The 21576-nt window shown below is 47.6% G+C and overlaps 2 protein-coding genes across 5 annotated transcripts in view; one reads left to right on the top strand and one right to left on the bottom strand.

Moving 5' to 3' along the window:
- Positions 1–2312, bottom strand: part of SMARCA4 (SWI/SNF related, matrix associated, actin dependent regulator of chromatin, subfamily a, member 4) — an 89945-nt gene extending 87633 nt beyond the window's left edge. For all 3 annotated transcript variants that reach the window (XM_052643971.1, XM_052643972.1, XM_052643973.1), the window contains exon 1: positions 2168–2312. The gene's annotated coding sequence lies outside the window, so the exon portion shown is untranslated. The remainder of the gene's footprint in view (positions 1–2167) is intronic.
- LOC128051402 (myosin-2-like) lies at positions 2159–18959 on the top strand. 2 transcript variants are annotated; one of them, XR_008199712.1, is made up of 3 exons: positions 2159–2294; positions 8848–8973; positions 17567–18959. XR_008199712.1 is itself a non-coding variant. In XM_052643974.1 (3 exons), the coding sequence occupies exons 1-3, from the start codon at positions 2235–2237 to the stop codon at positions 17934–17936; spliced, it is 459 nt and encodes a 152-aa protein (XP_052499934.1). In that variant the 5' UTR covers positions 2165–2234; the 3' UTR covers positions 17937–18959. The 2 variants fall into 2 exon arrangements, 1 of the variants encoding a protein (XP_052499934.1); XM_052643974.1 differs by having other exon boundaries at positions 2165–2294; positions 17664–18959.
- Positions 18960–21576: the final 2617 nt, after the last annotated feature.

Raw genomic sequence — 21576 nt, 5'->3', positions numbered from 1 at the left:
AAATGATTTCAAGTGGCATGAGGAGGAACACTTATTATTTTCATAATCGTATATGTATTGAGTTTAAAGAAAATTAGGAAAATGTATATAACCAGCACATCAAACCTGGGGTTTCTGGGATACAGAATGACTCATGTTTTCAGTTTTCTGAACAGTTAATTTACAAATACATACGTATAAACAAAACCACCTCTGAAAAATTGAGAGCTCATTACATGCCAGACTCTAGAGAGTGTTAAACCACTTCCCATACTATCTTTTCAACCCTCACAACAATTCTTTGAGCTGGCACCACTGTCTTATCTGTTTCTCAAGTTGGGGGACCTACTGGTAAGTGTCTTGCTTGAGGTCAAACTAGAATTTAGAGCTGACTGTGAATCCAGGAGGTCTAATTTCAGAACTAGCACTCCATAACACCACCTCCTATTAACTACTACTCACTACTACTATTAACTATTCCCTCACTGTTGAGGGAATGAGGTTTGGGGAAAATGGCCTGGAAAGCTTTAGAAAAAAATTCAAAAAGAAAGCAAAACACAGCACCAGCAACTAATATTTATTGTCTGCAACTCGCCCTCAAGTCCTGGGCCAAGCACTTCACACACAGGGCTACTCAATCCTCAAGAGTACCCTCCTCCTTCATCCACAAATGTTCCCTAAGGGCCTACTACACACTGGGCCAGGGTACACTAAAAGAGATTACACAGACACAGCTCTGATGGCCCTTGGAGAAGAGATGTGTAATTACAAACTGGAGTAACTCCTAACACAAGAAAGGATCAAGATGACCATGTGCAAAAGCAGCAGAGGGGAGCAATGACTGGTCCCAAGTGGTCCAACACAACCTGGGGGTCCTCCCTAACCCTGAGGAAAAGCCCCCTCTTCCACGCAGCTACCTGATCTCTGGTTCCCACCACTCGCACCAATCTGCTGTGCTCCTCACACATGACAGGCCTCCAGTTGTTCCCACACTTACCACCTGTTCCCCTACAAGACTGAACAGGCTGCTCTGGGCACCCAACCTCCAACTACCAAACACCCAGCTGGGGCTCAACAAGTATGTGTTGAACAAGAATGGAAGAGATTGGACTGAACAACAACGATAGTGCTTCCCTCTTGACAGGAACCATTTTACAGGCTTTCACCAGCTCCATCTGTGCCATTATTCTCATTTCACATATGAGGACACTGAGAAGTTCCAAAAGATTAAGCTATTTGCCTCCTGTCACACAGCGAAGTGACCAGCAACAGCCAGGAGTCAAACTTGAATCAGGCCTGTCATTTAAAAGTGAAAACTTGTTTCAAATTCTTAGGAAGCGGCTCTCACTGCTTATTCCCTACTTTCCCCAATGATTCACTGGGGGGGGGGGGGGAGAAATATCAAGACTAGTGTCTTCAAGACCTTCACAAAATACCTTCTCCTGAAAGATTCGCGTTTTAAATAAAAACCTTAATCTGGAAAATCGATTGGCAGAAAGGGGTAAGGATGCAAAACTAAAACAATGCTTTTAACGGCGAACAGTTCTCTCCGTCCTTCCCCACTGCTGCCGACCCCCGGCTTCAGGGCAAACGTTCTCAAGTCACTACTTGCAAGGGGTTAGCAGAGTTATTTACCTTTCCTTGAAAATCTAAAACGACGTGACTTTTTAAAAAATAAACATTCAGGTCGGCTAACCCAGGGGGGTTGCTAATGTTCGTGTCCGGGCGACGCTGGACACACCTGGGGTTTTTCCTATTGAGCTCCGACTGCAGGCTCGCCAAAAGGCAACATTCGAGTCGGACCCGTTAGAACGTAACCAGAAAAGCCCGGACGTCTGGCTATTGTTGCAGCCCCGGCGGACACCGGGATGTGGGCCCCCTGGACCGCCGACGGGGCGACGCGCTTTGTCCAGCGACCCCGGCGAGAGCGCGCGCGGGGGGCGCGCGGCCTCCACGCGGCCCGGGCCCCCACCCCGCCGTCCCGCGGATACTGTAGTCGCCGAGGCCTCGCTGCCTGTGGCCTTCCCCGCGCGCGCGGTGCCGGTCAGGCTTCTTGACCCTCGGGCGCCGCCGTACCCCGGCCCCGCTCCGGGCGCCGGCAGCCCCCTCCCCCCTCGGCGCCCCGGCTCCATTCAAACCGTCCTCCCAAGCCCCGCGCCGCGCTCCCCCCGCGACCCGCGTTCCTTACCGGGAGTCGCCGGCGCCGTCGCCTTCCCGGCGCCGCCCCCGCCCCTCCACGCGGGGCCGGGGGCAGAATGGGCTTCTCGCTTCTCCTCACGAAACAAAGAAGCAGCCGCCGCAGCCGCCGAGCGAGGGTAAGCCTCGCGCGCGCGCCCGCCTGCCTCAGCCGCCCCCCCACGCTGCCCGCGCCCCCGCTGCGCGCGCACTCGCCACCTCCCCTCCCCCCACCACGAACTCCCACTCTCGCTTCCGCTGCTGGCCCGTCCTCGTGCGCGTGCCCGCCCGCCCTTCCGCTGCTAGGGCGCGTGCGCGTCTCGCCGGGGTTGTCTGGGAGAGGTGGGTGGGGCCAGAGAAAGCTAGAGCGCCCGACGCGCCTCCCCACTCTGTGTGGGACGGTCATGCGCCTGCGCGCGGTGGTCTCCGTGCCCGCACGCCGCGCGTCTCAAAGCCGCCGAGCATGCGCAGAGCAGGCGGCACTGCGGCGGTGGTGGAGGTGGAGGTGGAGGTGGAGGTGGAGGTGGAGGTGGAGGTGGAGGTGGAGGTGGAGGTGGAGGTGGCCGCGGGAGGTTGGGGGATGGGGTGGGTGGTGGAGAGGTCTGCGGGGAAAGCGTGGCCGAGGGCCCCTGAGACTCAGAAGTGAGGTTTCCAAGGTCGTGCATGAAGGCAGGAGGCAGACAGGCTGGGCCGGGGATGAGCAGAGCCGGCCCCTGGGCCAAGTGCACGTCGATGTTCGGATGATGGCGGTGCCCGTTCGGCAAAGCCTGTTACGCAAAGACCGTGGCTATCTTTTCCGCAAAAACTTACCTAGGGCTATTAGTTTAGCAGATATCTATTGACCTGCCCCACACTGAGGTACTGTAGTACCAAAGAGAAATCTCAGCCTCTGTGGCGCTCATGGTTTAGTGGGAGAGGCAGGCGCGAGGCAAGAAAACTTAAGTAAAATACGCTGTGTTGAAATGGACACGTGAAGGGTCGCGGAAGTTTTAAATGGGGCAGCTAGGGAAAGCCTCACTGCGAAGACATTTGAGTCAAGACATAAAAGCAGTGAGAGAGAGAGAGAGCTTTGTTCCAAGTGTGAAGGCCCAGAGACTGTAGGAGGCTTCCATCTCTTAAATTTTGAGAGTATCTCTTGAGTCTGTATTCGTTGTTTCTAGCCCCACAACTGGACAAACGGTTCCCAGGGCCAAGTCCCGGAGCCTCTGACTCCCTACCCCTGCTTCTCTCAGGCCTTCCCCCTCATTTTTCAGGTCTCAGCTGACTCATCACCTCCCCTGGCCTTGCCTCCTCTTTGATCACCACCTCCTTTTCTTTCCTTTCACATTTCTTGGGTAACCCCTTTAGTATCTGTCTCCCTAACCTCAATTTAAATGGCACAGTGTTGTCAATTTTAGTCCCTAGTGAAGAATACCCAATATCTAGTGTGGGGCCACCCTCTGCAACGCACTAGACACCTTAAAAATATTCTTTTTTAATTGAAAATATATTAGCTTCTATGGAGTGTGTATCACCAGCACTTTGGGCCTTTCTAAGCCCAAGGTGAGGCCCTTAGAGCATAAAGCAGCAACTAATATCTTGGCCTGAAGCCAAAAAGACCTGCATTGAAAACCTGACTCTCCTTAGTACCTGGGGGATGCCAGGCAAGTTTACAGAAGTTTACACTTCTGTTTCTTTACCTGTAAAGTGAAAACAGTGACACCACTCACCTCCACAGGGTTGGTTATGAGGCATCCATGAAAACAGGCCACAGAGAGGCTCTCGGTGACTTAGCTTGTGACGTTGGGTAACGGACAGGAAATGGGCAAGTGAGGTCTGGACTTCAGCCTGTCTCATTCATTCAAGCAATATTTCTAAAGTGCCTTCAACATCTTAAACGCTGAGCAGAAGACTTCCCTGGTGATCAAGTGGTTAAGAATCCGCCTTGCACAAAAGATAATACAACATTGTAAAGCAATTATCCTCCAATTAAAAATAAATTTAAAAAAGAAAAAATCTGCCTTGCAATGCAGGGGACGCAGGCAGGTTTGATCCCTGGTTGGGCAAATAAGATCCCACATGCTGCAGAGCAAACAAGCCCAAGAGCCACAACTAGAGATTCCGTGCCCTGCAACAAAAGATCTTGCATGCTGCAACTAAGACCTGACCCGGCCAAAATACCCAGAAACGCTGAGCTGGTCTTAGTCGTGCAGTGATGCACTGAGCAGGCAGGGTTCTGGCCCTTGGAGCAGACAGTCCATGAGTTCAGCTAACGATCTCCCCCACCAATCACACTAGTAATACTTGACAGGAAAATCTGAGTGCATTGGAAGAACAGCCCCGGGGTTGGTGAGATCATAATATGGGGTCTTCCTGGGAATGAGAAGTCAGGTCAAACTCTCCATATGCCAAGACCCAAAGGAGGAGTGCACTCAGCGGAGGAAACAGGATGTGAAGAGACCCTGAAGAAGGAAAGGAGCGTGGGAACAGAGGACAGCTCTTGTGGCTCTGGGGGGAGGTCTGCAGTAGCCAGGGAGGGCAGGGCTTTGTTGGCAATTCTTAATATTCTTCAAACCTGGCACATTCCTGCCCCAGGGCCTTTGCGCATGTGCGTCTGACCCCTGCATAGCTGTGTCTCCCAGAGAATCTCTGTAATGTTACAGATGCAACCTCCTACATCCCCAGGTGATTTTTCTCCATTGCACTCACCCTGCACGCTGGAACATAAGCTTTGTGTCTGTCTTCAGCACCTAGCACAGCGCCTAGTGACTGGTGCATGGAAAAGAGGCTGAAGGAGCACTCTCCGGTGGCCCACGCTGCCTCTCACACAAAATCAGAGTTTATGGGATGCTTGTTGAGGCCTCAGTATCACACCCGTGGCATCTCAAATGCCACTAGGGAGATGCCTAACGTGAAGTCAGAGCTTTAGGCTCCAGCCCTCATCTCCTGTGTCCAGGTCTCGGTCAGTCTTCCCATATGCTGCCTATTACAATGATAGCTGCCCCTCCCGCCTTCCCCAGTGGGCAGGACAGGGCCAGATAGGGGCATGAGGAAGCTGTGCTGTGCAAGGATGCAGAGAGGAGTGTAGCAGTCCAGATGTTTGCAGCATCACTCCCCACATGGCAACAATACAATTCCCAGTTGGTCTTAGCAGTCTCAGAGTCTGCATTCACATCTACACCCTCTGGTATCTGTGGCTCCATTAGGTAGGAGCTTCCCACGTGGCTCACAGGATGTGTCAGAGTTCTCTAGAGACGCAGAATCAATAGGATGTTGGATATACATATACATTCACACATGCTCAGTCACTCAGTCATGTCTGACTGCGACCCCATGGACTGTAGCTCACCAGGCTCCTCTGTGCATGGGATTCTCCAGGCAAAAATACTGGAGTGGGTTGTCATTTCCTTCTCCAGGGGATCTTCCCGACCCAGGAATCAAACCTGCATCTCCTGCACTGGCAGGTGAGTTCTTTACCACTTGAGCCGCCTGGGAAATCCCAGATATACACACACACACATACATACATCCTATTGATTCTGTTGCACTGGAGAAATGAAGTATATATACGTATGGAGAGAAAGAGAACATGCACACATATATATTAATATATATTTATATAGATAAATGAGAAAGATGTTTATTTTAAGGAACTGGCTCACATGACTGTTGTTGTTGATCAGTCGCTCAGTCATGTCTGACTCCTTGTGACTCCATGGAATGTAGCACAGCAGGCTTCCCTGTCCTTCACTGTCTAACAGAGTTTGCACTGTTAGAGTGCTCTCAATGGACTCATGTCCATTGAGTCGATGATGCCTTCCAACCATCTCAGTCTCTGCCGCCCCCTTCTCATTTGACTTTCAATCTTTCCCAGCATCCAGGGCTTGTAGGATCTGACAAGTCTGAAGTTTGATCTGTAGGGCAGGCCAATGGCTAGGAATTCAGGGACGAGAGGATGCTGCAGGGTTGAGCCTGAGTCCCACAGGGCAGTAGGCTGGAAACTCGGGCAAGGTTTCTGTGCCACAGCCTTGAGACCTTCCTCTCTGGGAATCCTCAGTTTTTGCCTTATATATGATTGGATGAGGCCCATCCACATGATGGAAGGTCCACGGTTTGACTCAACATCGTGGCTCCAATTTAAACATGAATCACATTTTGATAAAAGTCTCCACAGCAACATAGAAACTGGTGTTTAACCAAATGGCTGGGTGCCATGACCCAGCCAAACAGATCCACAAGATGAACCGTTACAGAGAAAATGGACTAATCTCTTTTGACTCAACATCAAGGTCTTGAAATAAAATGCTCACCGCATCCAGTGGGTGAAAATGTGAAATGCGTACTCTTCAGCTGCCGCAGTAAAGTGAGTGCTGCTGCTGTTCATGCTCAGTCGTGTCTGACTCTGCAGCATCATGGGCTGCAGCGCCCCAGGCTCGCCTGTCCTGACTGTCCCCCAGAGTTTGCTAACATTCATGTTGAGTTGGTGATGCTATCTAACTGTCTCATCCTCTGTCGCCCCCTTCTTTTCCTGCCCTCAACCTTTCCCAGCATCGAGGTCTTTTCCAATCAGTCTGTTGTTTGCGTCAGGTGGCCAGAGTATTGAAACTTCAGCTTCAGCATCAGTCCTTCCAGTGACTATCCAGGGTTGACTCCCTTTAGGAAATACTCTTTTGAATATCTCTTCAGATCTTACTTATGCATAAAACTGCTAATTTATTAACCAAACATATGTTTATTCCTCAAACATGGCCTACTGCCCTGAAAAATGGGCATCACAAGAAAACTGTTTCCCCAAATCAAGCAATGAGATGTGCTGTGCAGAAAACAAGAAGCCATCCTTCCACATTACAAACCCAGGGCAATAGATTTCTTTTAGCTGGAAGCCCAAGTTTTAAATCAGCTCAGCAGATGATCAAGAATATCGTGTTACCCTTGCAGCAAACTATGTCACTTTCTGCAACTACAGGTGGAAACTACCCACATTTTTCATAGTTTTATAGGTGTTTTATAGGTATGTCTTATTTGGGGGGCTTCCCTGGTGGCTCAGTGGTAAAGAATCTGCCCCTAATGTAGGAGACGCAGGTTCGATCCCTGGGTCAGTCAGGAAGATCCTTTGGAGAAGGAAATGGCAACCCACTCCAGTATTCATGCCTGGAGAATTCCATGGACAGAAGAGCCTGGTGGGCTACTGTCCATGGGGTCGCAAAGAATCAGAATAACTGAGCAACTTAAGGACTAAATAACAAATGAAGCAAAGCTGCAGATCACTTGCATTTTCTCAGATGTGTTGAAACTTCTATCCAGAGGAGGAAAGGAGAAGCTTAGGATAACATTTACTAGGGAAATAGGCTCCATCCATACATAGTCACAGGTGTAGAAAACACACTTACGATCACCAAGCGGGAAAGGGGAGGGAAAGGATAAATTAGGAGATTGGAATTGACATATCTCCAGTACTATAAGATAGGTAACTAATAAGAGCCTACTCTATAGCACAGGAAATTCTGTAATACTCTATACTCATACTCTATACTCATACTCTATAATGACCTACATAGGAAAAGAATTAAAAAAGAGTGGATCTTTGTATATGTACAGTTGAAAATTCATTATACACCTGAAACTAACACAACATTGTAAATCAACTATAATCCAATAAAAATTAATTTTTAAAAAGATTCTTGTGTAGTGGCTTGGGTAGAAATTGTTATGCAGTGAACTGAGCAAAAGAAATTACTTTGTTGTTGCTTGAAAAATGTAAAGGAAAAAAAAAAAAGACCTCCGTGGCCTGCCATATTTGTTTGGGTTGTTTGGTCTCTCCTGCTCTTGTGTGAGTGTGTGTGTAATTGCACTCTCTGTGGCCTTCCTGGGTATTTACCCTGCAGAGTCAACAGGAGCCGCTGTGAGATCTGGTCAGTGCACTCAGTAATTGCAGCTTCCCCTCCTTCCCAGTGCAATCAGTAAGAGGGGACAGCCTAACTCTAACGGCATCACCCTCCGTCAGCATCTGGAGAAACAATCCACCATATTCTGCAGTCTGCAGAACTCTCTGCCCTCAGCTTTATGCCACGAACTGTGTATCACATCCACTTATTTACCTTCATCTGACTTCTGGTACTTCTGCAAATCTGGGCAAATGAACAGATGAGCAAGTTGAAGAAGATATATCTTGTAATATTTTGGATCCCTTCTCTGTGGTAATCATACCTTAGTTGCTGGAGGAAAATTTGAAGGAGGGGACTTCCCTGGTGGTCCAGTGGTTAGGACTCTGAGCTCCCAATGCAGGAGGCCCAGGTTTGATCCCTGGTCAGAGGACTAGATCCCACATGCTGCAACTAAGGCCTGGTGCAGCTAAATAAATTTTAAAAAACAAAAGGAAGGCAGTCTTGCCTTCTGGGAGCTACAGTCTTGTTGGAGGTGTTTGTGTGTGCATGCATGCTGTCGTATCTGACTCTTTGTGACCCTATGGACTGTAGCTCCCCACGCTCCTCTGTCAGTGGAATCTTTCAGGCAAAAATACTGGACTGGGCTGCCATTTCCTTCTCTAGAACATCTTCCCGACCCAGAGATTGAACCCAAGTCTCTTGCATCTCCTGCATCGGCAGGCAGTTTGTTCACCACTGGGCCAGCTGGGAAGGAGTTCAATGTAAGTGATTTTTGTTTAGGAGACAATTCAGTAAAAGTGATTTAACCCATTGCTTGATTTATTTTCAGGTACTGTGCAACTCCTCTGCCCCCATGGAGGTTTCTATTCTAAAAAAAACAGACAAAGAAACATTAACCTGTGTGATGAATCGCCAAGAGGAGATTAGTTCAAAACACAAGCCTGGAGAATTTTCTGTAAGTTCTGAGACCCTATCTGGTGGAGCTCTAGAAATTTTTTTCGTAGAACATGTCCAGGGGGCTTCCCTGGTGATCCAATGGTTAAGCATCTGCCTGCCAGTGCAGGGCACATAGATTCAGTCCCTGTTCTGGGAAGATCGCACATGCCTCAGGACAACTAAGCCTGTGCGCTCTAGAGCCCATGAGCCCCAACAACAGAAGCCACTGCAATGAGAAGCCTGTGCACCGCAACTAGAGAAAACCCGCACGCAGCAACAAAGCCCTCGCCCAGTCAAAGATAAATAAAAAGTGCCCAAGGAATGAAAATTCCCTAGTGGTCCAGTGGTTAGGATACCACGCTTCCATTGCTGAGGGCACGAGTTCAGTCCCTAGTCAGGGAACTATGATTTTGCAAGTCTTTCAGTGCAGCCAAAAAAAGAAAGTGCCCTAGGTGAGCCTCGCCATCTGTATGGTCTGTGAACAGGTGACGGAGCAATCATTTCAGTGGCAAGTATCCACAGACTCAGATACTTATCCCACCTGCCTACCAATAGGAAAGGCAAGGATGAGTCTGGTGAGTAATTTACAACTAGTGTAGCCATGTGATTAATTCAACGTGACCATATTTTAAAACTGTAGATGTAAACGTGTACTGGAGGACACACTACTAGTGTGTCTATCAGGATCTTAAGGGCCTATGAACAGGCAGGGGGCCCCCACCCACAGAGCATCTGCTCAGCAGACCTGGGGCCAGGACCTGAGAACTGGCATTGCAAGCATGTCCCCTGCTTTGGAAGGTGGATTCTTAACCACTGGACCACCAGGGAAGTCCGCACCTGCTTACTTTAAATAAGCCCTGAATGGCCCTGGCTTTGTGAAGTAGCAGGCCCACAAGGCTCCGCCCTCTCCTGCCCACCCCAGTCCCCACTGCAGATCTTCCTCTACCTGCTTGGGAACGCAGCCCTGCACACCTAATGCAGGTCCCCTTTTGTCCTGTTCTAGTCTCTAAGAGCAGGAGGAGAAGGGGGCGACAGAGGATGAGATGGTTGGATGACATCATCAACTCAATGAACATGAGTTTGAGCAAACTCCAGGAGACAGTGAGCAGGGAAGCCTGGTGTGCTGCAGTCCATGGGGTCACAAAGGGTCAGACACAACTGAGTGACTGAGCAACAACCCCAGCTTGAACACCATCTCTCTGCCTCCCTCCCTGGCATCTTACGGGAGGACTTGGCTTAGATTTAGCTTCATCCCCATCCCAGACTGGTTAGATACCCTTCCTCTGCTGGGAAAAATAGAGACACAGGAGGGAATCCTTTTTCAAAGGTGTTAAAATGATGAGCTTAGCAAGCCAAGCCGCCGTTGAAGGACCAGAAATTAATATGAGCAACAACAGCTAACACTTGCATAGCATTTCCTGGGTGCCAGCTGCTATTCTAAGCTGGGAATCTGTAAATTTAAATGTAGTGGGAATTCAAGTTGGTACCACCACCTTGGAAGACTTTCGCAATTTCCTACAAAACCAAACATATCCTTGGACTTGCCTGGAGCACAAGTGGTTATGAATCCTCCTGCCAATGCAGGGTACACGGGATCGATCCCTGGTCCAGGAAGATTCTACACACTGCAGAGCAACTAAGCCTGAGTGCCACAACTACTGAAGCCCGCAAACCCTAGAGCCTCTGCTCCTCAGTGCCGCCGCAATGAGAGGCCCGCACACCACAATTAGAGAGTAGCCCCCACCTGCTGCAACTAGAAAATGCCCATGCAGCAACAAAGACCCAGCACAGCCAAAAATTAAGTAAATAAAAGGAAAAGCTAAATATACTCTTCATCAGCTCGCAATCCTGCTCCAAGGTATTTACCCAAATGTATTAAAAACTTAGGTCCACACAGAAACCTACACACGAGTGTTTCTAGCTGCTTCATTCATAATTGCCAAAATTTGTAGGCAGCCAAGATGCCCCTCAATAAATGAATGGATAAACAAACCATGATAAATCCAGACAATGGAATGTTAGCACTACAGAGAAATAAGATCAAACCAGGCAGCCTACTTCCCACTTCCCACAACCATACTTCCACTGCAGGGGGCATGGTTTCGATCCCTGGTCTGGAAACTAAGATTCTGCATGCCTTGCAGCATGGCCAAAAAATAGTGGGGGGGGGGGAGATATGGAGGAACCTGAATTGCGTATTTCTGAGTGAAAGAAGCCAGTCTGTAATAGCTATATACTGTGTGATTCTAATTCGATGACAATTCTGGAAGAGGCAAAACCAGAGAATGTCAAAGAAGACCCTTCCCCTGGGGTTGGGGGTGAGAGAGAGGTAGTGAAACCATTCTACATGATACAGTCAGGGATGGGTACATGTCATTTGCCCAAACCCATAATATGTACAACACAGGGTTTTCCCTAATATAAACTGTGGGTGATGGTGGTGTGTCAAGGCAGGTATAGCAGTTGCAGCAAATGTACCACTCGGGTGGGGGCTGTTGACAGTGGGGGAGGCTGTGCATGTGAGGGGGGCAGGGGCTATAAGGAACTTGTACTCTTCTTTCTGCACTTTCTGCTCAGTTTAGCTGTGAACCTAAAACTGCCCTAACAATTAAAGCCTATTTTTAAAAAATGGAATATGCAGCAATACGCGTGAGCCCTACTGTGAACCATGGACTTTAGCCAGTAGTAGTGGACCCATATTGATTCAGTTGTAACCAGCTTCAGTTGTAGCAAGTGTTTCACATTAATGCAAGATGTTAATAATAAGGGAAACTGGAAACTATGGGATAGAGGGTTGATGGGGAGAGCAGATACATGGGAACTGTATACTATTTGCTCAATTTTTTGTCAACCTAAAACTGCTCTAAAAAATAAAGTCTGGGGACTTCCCTGGTGGTCCAGTGGTTGAGAATCCCCCTTGCAGTGCAGGGGATGTGAGTTCGATCCCTGGTGCTTGCGCCCCAGCTACTAGAGTCAAGGCACCACAGTGAAGGATCCCATGTGATGTAGCTAAGACCTGACATAGCCAAATAAATCTTTGAAAACTAAAGTCTGTTCATCTAAAACCTATACATCCATATCCATATATGTACATGACCCTCGCTGCATGTCCTACCATTGCCCCTACGTTACAGTGGGAACTGAGGCAGGGAAAAGGTTAATAATCTACCCAAGGTCAACACTGTCCTTACAGGCTGGCCTGGTCACAGCCAGGTAGATGGACTCTGGTAGCCATGCCCTTAACCACTGCTGCCAGTGATGGGAGCAAAAGCAAATGCAGACTAGCGGTGGGGCAGGAGCCAGCTGCCTGCAGGTGACACACAGAGCCAGAGAGGGAAGGGGCGCCCTAGAGGCCAGCATCACCTGTGCTCAGTGGTCTGTGATGGAGAGAGCTTGGGTTGGTTTATTTAGATGATCTCATCTCACCTCTGTAGTCCAGGTTCCCCAGAGAAACAGAGCCAACAGGCTGTGTACATGGACGGAAAGAGATTTGATGTGAACTGAATTGTGTTCCCCAAAATCCACATGGTGAAGCTGTTACTCCTACTGTGACTATATTTGGAGGAGGGCCTAGAAGGAAGTGATTAAGGTTAAATGAGGTTATGAGAGTGGGGCTCTGATGTGATAGGATTAGTGTGCATGCAAGAGCAGACACCAGACAACAATCTTATTCTTTCTGTCTCAGGTGGCTCAGTGGTAAAGAATCTACCTGCCAGTTCAGAAAATGCAAGAGACAGAGGTTCAATTCCTGGGTCAGGAAGATTCCCCTGGAGAAGGAAATAGCAACCCACTCCAGTATTCTTGCCTGGAGGATTCCATGGACAGAGGAGCCTGGCGGGCTACAGTCCACGGAGTCGCAATGAGTTGGACACAACTTAGCAGCTGAACGTGCACACACAGAAGAAAAGACACCAGGGAACAATCTTATTCTCTGTCTCTCCCCTCTCCCTGCATCTCCATCTCTATGTCTGCCATGTGAGCATACAGCAAGAAGGTGGCCATCTACAAGCCAGGAGGGGAGCCCTCTCTAGAAACGGAACTTGCTGGCACCTTGATCTTGGGATGTCTCAGCATCTAGAACTGTGAACAAAAATGTTTTCTGTTTTTGAGGCCACCTAGTTTATGTTGGTACGGCAGCCTGAGCGGACTAATACAAGACTGGCTCAGGTGATCAAGGAGAAGGAGCATGCACGCTCAGTCATGTCTGACTCTTTTGCAACCCCATGGACTATAACCCACTATTCTCCTCAGTCCATGGGATTTCCCAGGCAAGAGAGATTGGAGCGGGTTGCCATTTCTTCCTCCAGGGGATCTTCCTGACCCAGGATGGAAACCCACCTCTCCTGCAATGACAGGCGGATTCTTAACCACTGAGCCACTGCGAAGCCCAGATGATTAAGGAAACTGGCAAATCCAGCATCTGCAAGATGGGTCGTCAGTCCGGAGACCCAGAAAGAGCTGATGCTGCAGTCCCACCCCCGAGGCCATCTGCCAGCAGAATCCCCTTTTGCTTGGGGGAGTGTCTTTTGTTGTAATCATACCTTCAACTGATTATGCAAGACCCACCTGCATTATGAAGGGCAGTCTGCTTTGCTCAGGGTCTATTGATTTAAATGTGACTCTCATCCAAAAACACCCTCCCACGAACATCCAGGTTACCGTTTGACCACATGACTGGGCACCACAGCCCAATCAAGTTGACACATAACATTAGCCATCAGGCACCAAAACAGAGTAGAAACAGGTGAACACCAGGACATACACATACACTTGCTCCTTGGAAGAAAAGCTATGGCCAACCTAGACAGCGCATTAAAAGGCAGAGACATTATAAAGCTGGCCTAGGTGTGACAGAACCAGGTGGCCCTCTCACCTGGCCCCCCTCCATCTGCCTCCTCTTTGCCTCTCCCACGCCATCTTCTTGCTTTCTTTCACTGACCTCATTCTGCATTGCAAATTATGCCGGGGCGTGGCATCCGCCAGACTGTGGTAGAACAGGTTGTCCGACACTGAACTGGAGAGACAAAGCCCATCTCTGCTCTGCCCAAGCCGGGCCTCCTCCAACATGACCTGTGCATCAGCAGCTGTCAGCAGGGGGCCCCTGGGAAAGGCATGGCGGGGTGGGGCGTCAGCCGAGCTGCTTCTCCTTGGGAAGGGCTTCACTATCTTGGGTTCCTCTGGATTTTCTCCTTGGGACTTCTCACTAGGTCCTTTTTTTTTTTTTTTTCAACTTTCTATTTTGTATTGGAGTATAGCCGATCAACAGTGTTGTGATAGTTTCAGGTTGGGTTTCAGCAGAGGGACTCAGCCATGCATATACACGCATCCATTCTCCCCCAGCCTCCGTTCCCACCCAGGCTACCACAGGACACAGAGCAGAGCCGTGTGCGGTACAGTAGGTTCTTGTTGGTTTTCCGTTTTGAATATAGCACTGTGTACATGCCCATCCCAGACTCCCTAATTATCCCTTCCCCCCATTCTTTGCCCTGCCCCCCACAACTATAAGTTCATTCTCTGAAGTCTGTGAGTCTCTTTCTGTAAATAAGCTCATTTGTGTCACTTCTCTTTCGACTCCATGTATAACGCGTGCCATGGATACTTCTCCTCTGACTTGCTTCACTCAGTAGGACAAACTCTAGGTCCATCTGTACATTGTTTGCCATCCAGTCATCTCACCCTCTGTTGCCTCCTGCTGCTTCTGCCCACAATCTTTCCCAGCATCAGGGTCTTTTCCAATGAGTTGGCTCTTCTCATCAGGTGGCCAAAGTATTGGAGCTTGAGCTCCAGCATCAGTCTTTCCAATGAATATTCAGGACTGATCTCCTTTAAGGCTGACTGGTTTGATCTCCTTGCTATTCAAGGGACTCTCAAGAGTCTTCTCCAGCACCACAACTAGGGCAAGGTAAAAACAACATTTCTTAAATGGCATTGATGAACCTATTTGCAAGGCAGGAATAGAGATGCAGACGTAGAGAACAGACTTGTGGGCACAGCAGGGGAAGGAGAGGCGGGGACGAATTAAGGGAGTAGTATTGAAACACATACATTACCATGTGTGAAACAGATAGCTAGTGAGAAGTTGATTTATGGGCACAGGGAGCTCAACTGGGTGCTCTGTGACAACCTAGAGAAGTGGAGTGGGGTAGGGGGAAGATTCAGGAGGAAGGGGATATATGTGTACTTATGGCTGACTCGTGTTGCTGTATGGCAGAAGCCAACACAACATTGTAAAGCAAAATTATCCTCCACGTTTGTGTTTTTGTTTTTGTTTTTTAAAAAAAGAGCATTTCTTGCAATCAGAGCCCCTGGAATCTACTTAGACTAGAAGGATTAGCCTCAGTTGCTACACTGACCTCAGCTGAAGTCCCGACAGTGGCCCACAAGACCCTGTACCCTCAACTCCACCAGTCCCCACCACTCATGCTCTCCAGGCTCACTGGCCTCCTCACCATCTCTCCAGCCTGCTGGGCACGGTCCTGCCAGAGGGTCTTTGCACCTGCTGTCTGTCTGCCTGGAACAGTCTCTCCAGAAATCATTGTTCTTCCCTCAGTTCCTGTATTGATTTTTTTAATTTTTATTTTTAGCTGCTGTGTGCTGCACGATGGGTCTTAGTTCCCCAGGGACTGAACCTTCACCCCCTGCAGTGGAAGCAGGGCATCTTAACCACTGGACTGCCAGGGAAGTCCCTCCCTCAGTTCCGTTAGACTTTTACTCCAGTCTCAGCATCTCCGATCACCCTTTTGGGCATTTATTTCAGCCCCTCTGTCATCACTTAGCTCTCCCAGCCCCACTTCTCAATAGCACTTACCACTTTCTAACACACTCTCTGATTTCCTTATTTACTGTGTCAGTAGTAAATTTAGGGACTTCCCTAGTGGTGCAGTGACTGAGACTCCACACTCCCGATGCAGGGGGACTGGGTTTGATCCCTTGTCGGGAAACTATATCCCACATGCTGCAACAAAGATCCAGTGCAGCCAAATAGATAAATTTTTTAATAAATAAAAAAAATTTTAATAGTATATTAACTATGCCAACTGTCGTCTCCTCTGTCCTTTGTGCTCCCCCACCCCTCCCACTATCATTTGAGCTCCATGAGAGCAAGGGCCTTCGAACTGTTCACTGACTTGTCCCATGTGTCTGTAATATTAATAGTTGCTGGTTTGTAGTAGGTGCTTAGCAAACCTTAAATAAATTAATTCATCTGAGCTACCAATGGGCTTCCCCGGCGGCTCAGTGGTAAAGAATCTCCCTGCCAATGGAGGACATACATGTTCAATCCCTGGGTCGGGAAGATCCCCTGGAGGAGGAAATGGCAACCAGTCCAGTATCCTTGCCTGGAGAATCCCGTGGACAGAGGAGCCTGGTGGGCTACAGTCCATGGGTTTGGCACGAGCCATGGATAGGACCCTTTGCTTTAGAATTTGAAAGGTGTTTCCTGAATAAGAAGAAAGACCAAAATATGAACGATTTTTAATTATTTTTAAGGTAGTACTTTACATTTTAAAAACAGTAATAGGGATTTCCCTGGCAGTCCAGTGGTTAGAATTTCACACTTTCACTGCCGAGAGCCCAGGTTCAATCCCTGGTCCAGGCACAAGGATCCCACAATTCACACAATGTGGCACAAAAAAAAGTGCAAAATTAAATTGAAACACAACAATAACAGCTTTGTTTGTCCATCCACAGCAGCTCCACCCCTCCAGGTATTCAAACCAAACATCTCAGTGTCTTCCTCACCACCTCACTTTCTCTCACCCTCACATCCTGTTCATCTGGAATTGCTTATTAGTTCTACATTCAAATTGTGTTCCGTGATATTGTGACTAATAGTAAGAGCAATATATTTGGTCTTCATCCCCATTGCTGGCACAGAGCTCCTAAAACCCTCAGCACTTCCTAGACGGTAAAAACAATAAAGATGTCTTGACAGTGGTAACAAGTGCCTTTCTACACACCTGAGTTTATGTTAATGAGAACTTTTGGAAAGTATCCGAGCATGGGAGCTGGTTGTCCGGGGAAGCAAGCCTGTGATGAGAAAGTTGGAACTTTTGGTGCCTAACCCCACCACCAGCCTCCAGGGAAGGGAGAAGCTCTGGAGTTTGAATCCATCACCATCTACCAGTGATTTCTTCCATCCTGCATATGTGATGCTAAGTCACTTCAGTCGTGTCCGACTCTGTGCAACCCCATAGCTGGCAGCCCACCAGGCTCCCCCGTCCCTGGGATTCTCCAGGCAAGAACACTGGAGTGGGTTGCCATTTCCTTCTCCAGTGCGTGAAAGTGAAGTGTCTCAGTCGTGTCTGACTCAGCAACCCCATGGACTCCAGCCTACTAGGCTCCCCCGTCCCTGGGATTTTCCAGGCAAGAGTACTGGAGTGGGGTGCCATTGCCTTCTCTGTCTCCTTGCTTAGTGCTCTACAAGTAAATGCTGTATTCACCTTCTCCACAAGCTGGGGTCAGTAGATTCACTTTGTTGCATGTCAGGCATTGGACCCAGTTCAGTTTGGTAGTAAGTTCAGTATGGCAAGTTCTCAGCTGATCCAAGCACCATCTGCCATGTCTGTCTCTTCTGTAGTCTGGGGATGATTTGTGACTTTCCCTCTCTCCAGGTTTTCTTCAAAGCTGGCCTGCTGGTTCTTCGTGCAGAGACTGCCATCCATCTAAGCTGCTCCACTGCAGAGGTCACTTCTCTTTTAACTCTTCTAGGTTAAAAACCTCACAGAAGAGATGGCCGGCCTGGATGAAGTCATAGCTAAGCTGACCAAGGAGAAGAAGGCCCTCCAGGAGGCCCATCAGCAGACCCTGGATGACCAGCCAAGCTCCACCACAGGTTCCAGGCTGGTTCCAACAATGGCGGCATTTCTTCGGCCTTTCCAGAAGACGTCATGGAATGTGAAGTCAAGTGGACCTGAGGAAGCATCGCTACGAACAAAACTAGAGGAGGTGATGGAATTCCAGTTGAGCTATTTCAAATCCTAAAAGATGGTTGGATGGCGTCACCAACTCAATGGACATGAGTTTGAGTAAACTCCGGGAGTTGGTGATGGACAGACAGGCCTGGCGTGCTGCAGTCCATGGGGTCGCAAAGAGTCAGACACAAATGAGCAACTGTACTGAACTTCATATGTGATGAAACCTCCATAAAAACCCAAAAGGATGCGGTTCCGAGAGCTTCCAGATTGCCACATCCCCAACTCAGAAGCTCCTGTGTTCAGGACCTCGCCTTGTTCATCTGTTCATCCAACTGTTGATTCAGATCCTTTCATAACCTTTGTAGTGAGCCAGTAATCTAGGAAGTAACATATTCCTCTGAGTTCTGTGAGCCGCTCTAGAAAAATAATTGAACTCAAAGGGGTCGTAGGTACCTCTGATTTACAGCCAGTCTGTCAGAAGCACAGAGGACAGCCTGAACTTGCAATTGGTCTCAAAGGGACTGGGAGGCAGTCCATTGGCCAGAGACCTTGACCTGTGGGTCTCATGCTGCCCCCAGGTGGCCAGTGGGGAGCAATGTGGATGTTCTCAAAACACACGGTTGTGCCTTTGACCTGCTCTCAGTCCCGCTCCCCCCAGGGACTAGTACAGAGGCGTAATTCTGTTTCACCCCCGTCAAAGCACTGCCAGGGCTGGGGCAATTTCCTGGTGGCATCTGTCAAAAGCTTTAAAGACATCGAGGGAATTCCCTGGTAGTTCAGTGGCTAAGACTTCTGAGCTCCCAATGGAGGGGGCCCAAGTTCAATCCCTGGCCAGGGAACTACATCTCACATGCCTCAGGAGTTCCCGTGCCACAGCTAAAGATCCTGCATCTCGGGAATTCCCTGGCAGTTCAGTGGTTAAGAATCCACCTTGCAATGCAGGGGACTTGAGTTCAGTCCCAAGACTCTCTGCTTCCACTGCAGAGGGGACAGATTCAATCCCTAGGGAATTATGATCCCACATGCCACGGAGCAACTAAGCCCACGGGCCACGACTGCAGAGTCTGTGCACTAAGACTCTAAGCTAAGACCTGACAGCCAAATAAATGTTAAAAATTAAAAATATATTTTAAAAAAATCCTGCATGCTGCAACAAAGATCCTGTGTGCCACAGCTAAGATCCAGTGTAGTCGAATAAATAAATAAATATTTTTTAAAAGGACATCTCGGGCAAGAGACGGCAGAAAGGGCGAGCAACAGACCGAAGGCAATATGGAATGAAAATGGCCCACTAGGAAAAAAAAAAATCCATCAAACACCAAAGAAGACAGTAATGAAAAAATTAAGATAACAATAAAAAAAATATAGGTCATATAGAAAAACATGGCAAATATTTCTCCAGCATTGACAATGGCAATGACCCTGGAGAGTTAACATCGAGAGGTTTCTGATGTCCTCAGGGATTCATTTATCCTCCAGACACACCCATCCGCAATATTCACAGAGATTATTGCCAACCTAGAAGGCACACTCAGGTTTCAGTGTTCAGAGTTTTTCGGGGGTTTCATTAGGTAGGAATCACTGAATCCTTACATGATCGGATCATTGCCCAAGTGGCTCAGTCTCCTGCCCCCGTCCCCACCTACCCTCCTTGGAAGTCAGGCTAATATCCTGTGACTCCAGGCCCAACTATCTAATTACGTGTTTGGTCTTTCTGGCTTGAACAGCACCCACCCTGAGTCATCGAGTTAGCACAAACAATCCAGGGCTCCACCATGAGTCACTAAGTTAGCATAAACTATCAAGTGTGTTCTGTCTAACATCAAAAATAAACTTGCAATGAATTAAAGACCTGAATATAAGGCCAGATACTATAAAACTCCTAAGAGGAAAACCTAGGCAGAACACTCTGACATAAATCTCAGCAATATTTTTTTGGATCCATCTCCTAGATGAATGGAAATAAAAACAAAAATGAACAAATGGGACCTAGTTAAAAGCTTTTGCACAGCAAAGGAAACCATAAACAAAATGAAAAGACAGTCTACAGCATGGGAGAAAATATTTGCAAATGATGCTACTAGCAAGGGATTAATTTCCAAAATAAACAAATAGTTCATGCAGCTCTACATCAAAAAGGCAACTCAATCAAAATGTGGGCAGACGATCTAAATGGATGTTTCTCCAAAGAAGTCAGACGGATGGCCAACAGGCACATGAAAAGATGTTCAATATCACTAATTATTTAGAGGAATGCAAATCAAAACTATAATGAGATATTACCTCACATGTGTCAGAATGGCCATCGTCAAAAATTCTACAAATAATAAATGCTGGAGTGGATGCAGAGAAAAATGAACCCTCCTGGTGGGAGGAATGGTGGGAATGTAGGTTGGTTACAGCCACTATGGAGAACAGTATGGATGTTCCTTAAAAAAATTAAAAATAGAGTTCCTATGCAATCCTGCAATCCTGGGCATATATCCAGAGCAAACTAATTCAAAAAGATAATTGCACCCCACTGTTCATAGCAGCACTGTTCACAATAGCCAAGACATGGAAGCAACGTAAATGTCCATCAAAAGATGAATAAATAAACGTGGTATATATATACACAAAGGAATACTACTCAGTAACTATAAAAATGAAATAATATCATTTGAAGCAACATAGATGGTCCTGGATATTATCATATTAAGTGAACTAAGACAAAGACAAATATCTGATATCACTTATTGTGGAATCTTAAACAATGATACAGATGAACTTATTTTCATAAAAGAAACAGACTCATGGGTATAGAAAACAAATGTAAAATTGTTAATGTTATTCAGTCGCTAAGTCATGTCTGATTCTTTGCAGCCCCATGGACTCAGCAAGCCAGGCTTCCCTATCCTTCACTATCTCCTGGAGCTTGCTCAAATTCATGTCCACTGAGTCAGTGATGATATCCAACCATCTCATCCTCTGCCAGCCCCCTTCTCATTTTGCCTTTAATCTTACCCAGCATCAGGATCTTTTCCAATGAGTTGACTCTTCCCATCAGGTGGCCAAAGTATTGGAGCTTCAGCTTTAGCATCAATCCTTCCAGTGAATTTTCAGGATTAATTTCCTTTAGGATTGACTGGTTTGATCTCCTTGCAGTCCAAGAGACTCTCAAGAGTCTTCTCCAGCACCATAGTTTGAAAGCATCAATTTTTTGGCACTCAGCTTCTTTATGGTCCAACTCTCACATCCACACATGACTGCTGAAAAAACCATAGCTTTGACCAGACAGATCTTTGTTGGCAAAGTGATGTCTCTGTTTTTCAATATGCTTTCTAGGTTTGTCATAGCTTTCCTTCCAAGAAGCAAGTGTCTTTTAATTTCATGGCTGCAGTCACCGTCCACAGTGATTTGGGAGCCCAGGAAAATAAAATTTGTCACTGCTTCCACTTTTTCCCCTTCTACTTGCCATGAAGTGATGGGACTGGATGCCATAATCTTAGTTTTTTTTTTTTTAATGTTGAATTTCAAGCCAGCTTTTTCACCCTCCTCTTTCACTTTCATCAAGAGGCTTTTTAATTCCTCTTTACTTTCTGCCATTAGAGTGGTATAATTTGTATATCTGAGGTTGTTGATATTTCTCCAGGCAATCTTGGTTCCAACTTGTGATTCATCTAGCCCAACATTTCACATGATATACTCTGCATATAAGTTAAATAAGC

Source organism: Budorcas taxicolor, chromosome 7, assembly GCF_023091745.1.
Source record: "Budorcas taxicolor isolate Tak-1 chromosome 7, Takin1.1, whole genome shotgun sequence".
Classification (NCBI taxonomy): Eukaryota; Metazoa; Chordata; class Mammalia; order Artiodactyla; family Bovidae; genus Budorcas; species Budorcas taxicolor.
This window is presented reverse-complemented; position numbering and strand designations above follow the sequence as displayed.

What these genes read in the sequence shown, in the direction of transcription:
- LOC128051402 (XM_052643974.1), top strand. Translation starts at nt 2,235, where the DNA reads ATGGGCTTCTCGCTTCTCCTCACGAAACAAAGAAGCAGCCGCCGCAGC. An exon ending in GCCGCAGCCGCCGAGCGAGG is followed by an intron (nt 2,295 to 8,847) that starts GTAAGCCTCGCG and finishes ATTTATTTTCAG; the next exon opens with GTACTGTGCAACTCCTCTGC. An exon ending in ACAAGCCTGGAGAATTTTCT is followed by an intron (nt 8,974 to 17,663) that starts GTAAGTTCTGAG and finishes TAACTCTTCTAG; the next exon opens with GTTAAAAACCTCACAGAAGA.